Source organism: Olea europaea, chromosome 15 (genome assembly GCF_002742605.1).
Source record: "Olea europaea var. sylvestris chromosome 15, O_europaea_v1, whole genome shotgun sequence".
Taxonomy (NCBI): Eukaryota; Viridiplantae; Streptophyta; class Magnoliopsida; order Lamiales; family Oleaceae; genus Olea; species Olea europaea.
Window position 1 is genome coordinate 8312978 of NC_036251.1, and position 6073 is coordinate 8319050.

A 6073-nucleotide genomic window follows, 5' to 3' on the forward strand; every position below is an offset into this window, starting at 1 on the left:
TAAAATATATTTCCAATAAATACACCACAACATATTCACAATTATACTCATAATCCAATAAAAACTAAAAATGAAAAAAAAAAAATATGGTATACTTATCATCCCAATATTACTTCTCATTTTTATCATCCTTTAGACATTTTCACTAATTCTAAAACAAGAATTTCCAGTATCTTTTAGTCATAGAGATTCTGCACCAGGTGCATTATAGGTGGAAAATATTATCTTTTCGTTGCATAAATTTTTCACGACAATAGCCTTTTTAATTGTTTTTAACGAGATTTTAATTATAACATTATATTGGATTCTTTTAAGTAAATTCAGACCATTTGCAGGAATATTCCATATTTGACTTTGCATCATCCTCTTTCTTTTTTTCTCAATTTTTTATGGTTTTGGTGTGTTATAGATGGAGAGAAATTCATATAACTGCATGTACAAAAATTCAAGGAAATTGACAGATCTCATGCACAAAAATCCACGAAAGTTGAAACATAAATTCATAATTTTATATGTTTGTTTTAAAATCATAATAAATCTGTTTGACTTAACAAAAAATAAGATCCTTAATTTTCAAACTCGACAAATAAATTGAAAAAATGAATTCATTAACAGTGAGAAAAAATTATCTTGCCGACGTGAAAGAAGGCAAAAGTCGCAGGAAAAACTATGAGTAATGAAATTTTGAGAAAAAAATAAAGAAAGAAATTAGGTTTTACATTTGTGGTATAATAATAATTTATATAATTAAAAGTATATTAAAATTAAAATTATATAATTTTCCTTATGAATATTTTAGTAAATAAGAAGATTGTGGTGTACTTAGTGAAATTTGAGTGATAATAAAATTATCCTTTAAACATTCTTTTAATACATTCTCACGCAAAGAGGGAAAAAGAGCACTCCAAGAAACAGCAAAAATTGACGGAAACAAGAATCATGTTCGGCGTATAATAAGGGCCTATTCGGTAGTGATTATGAGAATTGATTTTTTAATCGTTAGAGAGAAAAATAGTTTCTATTTATGAGTGAAAAAGTTAAAAATGACAATTGACATAATAAAAAAATTAAATTTTTTGAGTAAAAAATTGTTACCAATCGGAGGGTAAGTTTTACACTTGTCATACAAAAATAATTAGTAAAATAAAATTATTTCATGGTTATGTCTATCAAATATTGATTTACGAGTGGCTTTATTCTTCTGGTATTAATTGCCCCGAAAACAAAATCTAAATTTGATCATTTGGAATGGCATGGCCTTCATCTTCTCCTCCTCCACTCTGAGAAATACTGCGATCTCACTGATCCTTCTCACAACCCTCCTCTTCTTCCTTCTAATCCCCCTCCCATCTCAAAACTACCCCTCAACAGTATCACTAATTTCTCGCAGGTCCCTTCTGAAGAAGAACAATCCCACTAGCTTAATCTGTTCTTTTTCCAATCTTACTTCTTCTGATGGCTTGTTTAATTACTCCTCTTTCCATTTCTGTCTATTTGGAGAAACCCCATTTTTCTCTATCCCATTTCTCACTCTTGTCCTCCTCTTGCAATTCTATATCTTGGTCAAAACGGCACAGGATCGCTTCTCAGTGGTGGTTACTAAGCTTTCTACCCATTTGAAACTTTCCCCTTCAATGGGTGCTGTTACCCTTTTGGCTTTGGGAAATGGGGCCCCCGATGTGTTTGCATCTGTGGCCGCTGTTCGAGGGGGACAACCCAGAACTGGATTTGGCGCAATCCTTTCAGCTGGGACTTTTGTGTCTGCATTTGTTGTGGGTTTTGTTGCGATATATGCCTCGCCATTCGCAGTGGATCCGGCACCATTTATAAGAGATGTGCTGTTTTACTTGACTGCTGCTTTGTTTCTGTTTTATGTTTATTTGAGTGCGGAGATTTTCTTGTGGCAGGCAATTGGATTTGTTGGATTTTATCTGTTTTTTGTTGGGTTTGTGTTTTGGATGGATATGGGATATAATAGTGGGAACAAAATTAAAAGTGCAGGTGTGGAAGAGGTGGGATTGGTTAATAATGGAGGGTTACACAACGGGTTGGAGGAATTGGATTGTGAATATGGTGAACTCAAGAGGAGATCGGAAGATAGAATGAAACCGAAATTCTTCGAAGTCCTTTTGAAGGTATATTCTCTTATGAATTCTTTGTGATTTTCAAATGAAGTTTATAATTTTAAAGTGCTGAGATTTATTTGCATTTCAAGTTTGTTGATAAAATTCAAGTTTGTTGTTTTTTATCATCTTTTGCTACTGCAATTGGAGTTATAAATTTCGATTGCTGATCCATGAAAGATTTAATGATCTTTTTTATTACCTGTATATGTTATCATTCAGCCCTGAACCCTTGACTCTATTTAGGAACGCACATAATTTACACTGGCCTAGAACTGGATCAGTGATGTTGCTTGAGTGTGTTGAAAGTGGAGAAGTTTGAACATGCTTCATTTGCTCTATAGAGGCCCAGAACACTGTTTCTTCTAGTTCAGTTCGTTCTCTGTGTTTAAATGAAAATTTACTTCTATAGCATGGTGTAATGACCTCCTAAAACATTCCTGGCCTTTCTATAGATGACTATGACTATTGAATTGTGAATCTGTTAAACAGAAATGAAATAGTTTTAAATGCTAATTCCATCGAGATCTGGATAACTGGTTCATAGAGAAGGAATAAAGAGATATTTCATGACAGCAAAGTGGACTTTGGAGTTTCACCGAGGATTTCATTTATGTTATCTTTTCCATACTTGAGCTCAAGTACCTATAGACTATAGTACTACTTTTGTGCTCTAGGTCTCTACGGCTATAGGTACAGCTACAAAAAGAAAGATTGCTCTTTGCCTAGTTCGATGTTGAACTGAAATTGTCACCTTTTGGGGTGTTTCTTGTACACAGAGAGTCCATTAAGAAAGTTAAGATAGAAGACATATAAAACTTTTGAGAGAAAACCTGTCCAACAAAATTTGTTATGGATAAGCTCAAAGGTAAAGCAATAAGCACCATAATTAGCAGCATCAAAGTCTACTATAAGGCAAATCAAACTTTGCATGAAGATTCTTTCACTCCTTATGTATAACACACTACCGACTTCATTCCTTATTTGCTACACCATCTATAAACATTCTTACATATATGCCTTCCTATTATTTCGAAATTCCAGCATAAGTGGAATGCTTACGAGAGACTTGGGGAATGGGGATTATATTCGAAACTGTATAGATATTCTTAATTCCCCACGGGAGTAAACTTTAAGGGTCGTACGGGGTGGAATGCAGGTATTAAAAGATGTTCCAGATACAGCTATGTAGTAGAAGCCCTTAATTCTCAGGTAATAGAGGATGTTCCAAATACTGCTATGCAGTAGAAGTCCTTAATTCTCACGTTTGAACAATATTTTCTATGCCTTTTCCGGGAGTTTTGCTGCTTCTTGTTAGGATATAATCTTTAGTCGCTCCAGAGTTTAAGTTGGTTTTGCTGCCTTGATGATCGACAGTGCTTGGTTTTTGAAATCCATATCAGCTAATGGGTTATTATATGCTGAAATCATCCAGTTTTCACGTAGTTCCATAGATGAAGGTCTCCAGCGGAAAATGTTAACCTTACCTGATCTTACAAATTAATTAACAAATTGACTTCCCCTGCCCCCCACCGGTGTCATAAAGGTACTTTTTTCTTGATCGTCAGCCAAGATATGTTTCCTTGTGCGCTGAATGTCTTTGGATTGAAATAGAACTGAAGCGACGTGATGATTCTTGGGCTGCTTTACTCCTTTTTTTTTTTTTTTGGCTGTGCTGCCGGTCAAGATTGGTTGACTAAATGACAATGAGATTGTGTACAAGTGCAGACATTAATGAGGCCTTTATCATAATTGAATTGGTAAACATTTTGTTCCCCAAAAAGATCTTAGATTAATCAACAGAATGTGAAGAGAGGCTAAATTAGTTATCAAATTTTAAGACTGGCTATTTTTAGCTTAATGGTACAAATTCGGAAATATGCAATTCCTGGAAGATTCAAGTATTGTTTATCAGCAGCTGATATTTTAGTTTTGTATTTGCAAATATTGTAGTTTAACATGATTCTATCTTTCTTTTCCACAGATTCCAAAAGCATGGGAAGTTCCAGTCTCTGTACTTCTAAAACTCACTATCCCGCAAATTTCGCCGTCCGAATGGAGCAGATTCTATCAGTCAGCCAATGTTGCTCTGTGTCCACTCGCCCTATTATACTCCTGCAAATCATTCGTGCCTCTAGATCATCCTATTATGTTTCTTTTTCCCAACAGTTTTCCTCTTTGGTTGGTGGTACTTTGTGGAAGCGGCTCTTTAGCAATTCTACATTACATTGTCGAAAAAGAGCCCCCTAAAACCGAGCAAATTCCTGTAGTGGTCGTGGCATTTGTCATGAGTGTATTCTGGATTTCCTCCGTGGCTGGAGAACTTCTGAATTGCCTTGTAGCACTTGGACTTCTTTTGGAACTGTCACCAGCACTTCTTGGATTGACAGTGCTTGCTTGGGGAAATTCAGTCGGGGATCTTGTTGCTGATGTGGCGGTCGCTAAAGCTGGGCAGCCGGCCATGGCCATGGCAGGGTGCTTTGCAGGGCCTATGTTCAACATGCTTTTTGGACTTGGAACAGCTTTGGTGATACAGACTGCTAATGTTTATCCCGAAGCTTACAAGCTCCATTTCCACTTGAGTATCGTGGTCGCATTTGTCTTCTTGCTTTTGAGCTTGATGGGTTCCTTGTTGGTCGTAACTTGGCACAGATTTCGAGTTCCTCGATTCTGGGGGTTCTGTCTTGTTGGCCTTTACATCGTATTCATGGGTGTAAGCCTAATCATTGCCAAATTCTCGGTATAAAGTATTGGAAAGGGGATGAATTCTCGTGCTTGGAGGACGACCTACATTCATCGACATGATGAATTCAAAGAAACAGATAGGTTTTGCAGATTTCCCACTTTTGAAGTTATTCTTCGTAAACTGGTTAAATCTTAGTTCAAATTATGTCCTCAATTCTTGGATAAGTCACTTCAAATTTTTAAGTTAATTAGATGGTATCGAAGGGTAACATATCTTATAGATTATAGTCTTGGTGAAAATATATGGTGCAATTCTTATAGTATTTTTTCTGGTTCTGGTTTATGACATTTTCTTGATGCAATGTTTGTGACATAATATCACCATAACTCATAGTTAAGAATGACAAAAGTTCATATTACGAAACATCAAATGAAGTTTTTAATATTTTTAAAGGGTTAAGGTTGTAAGCAACATGGCCGGATCCATGATTCAATTCCTTCTTTCTCAAATCTTTGACTAATTAAATTTGGAAAATTGTCAACAGCCGAACCCTTCAAAATTTTCTAGATATTTGACTTGCAGACTTTAAAATTTGAAATTGTACATAAAGTTGCATGAAAGTTTATCCCATAAAAATCTAAATTCACGAATTTAAATAGATTGGAGACTCAAAACTTCACTCTCGATTGAAAACCTAAAATCACGCTATTTGAACAATTGAGAAGCCCAACCTAAGTTTTTCTTTCCAAAACACAACCATATGGATTAGGAATCCATCTTTGGATGACATGATCTAGTACAAAAGAATGAAAAAACATCATGACCAATTACACTGCAACCTTTGTGCTTTTCTCATTGCAAAACATTTCAAAAAAAAAATCGATAGGACTGACCAGTTCCATAGAAAAAAAACTTGGTGATAAAGCCTACCTAAAGCAAGAAAAATAACATACATAAATTTTTTGAGGTTCAAATGGCCACAAAATGGGGGTATGAAACTCAAACCAACCATCACCTTCATGTGTGCAGATACCCACACCATGTGAAAATTACAAGTTTTTGCTCCTAAAACCCCAGATTAAGAGTTCATCACGATTCCAGTAGTAAGAAAAGCCAAACAAGAAAATAAGCAATTCGAACTCCAGCATTAGGAACAATCAGTCACAGAGCTTGTATATTTTAATTGTTATCATCTTCTCTTTTACTTTGTAAATGAGCATCTGAAGCATTTTGGAACATTAAATTCTGTGATCAGAATCATCTT

At 35.2% G+C, this 6073-nt stretch overlaps 1 protein-coding gene across 1 annotated transcript; it reads left to right on the forward strand.

Moving 5' to 3' along the window:
• Positions 1 to 1211: 1211 nt before the first annotated feature.
• On the forward strand, positions 1212 to 5151 carry LOC111410042 (cation/calcium exchanger 5). Its single transcript, XM_023040198.1, has 2 exons — positions 1212 to 2135; positions 4108 to 5151. Exons 1-2 carry the CDS (start codon positions 1254 to 1256, stop codon positions 4867 to 4869), a joined length of 1644 nt encoding a protein of 547 aa, XP_022895966.1. The 5' UTR covers positions 1212 to 1253; the 3' UTR covers positions 4870 to 5151.
• Positions 5152 to 6073: the final 922 nt, after the last annotated feature.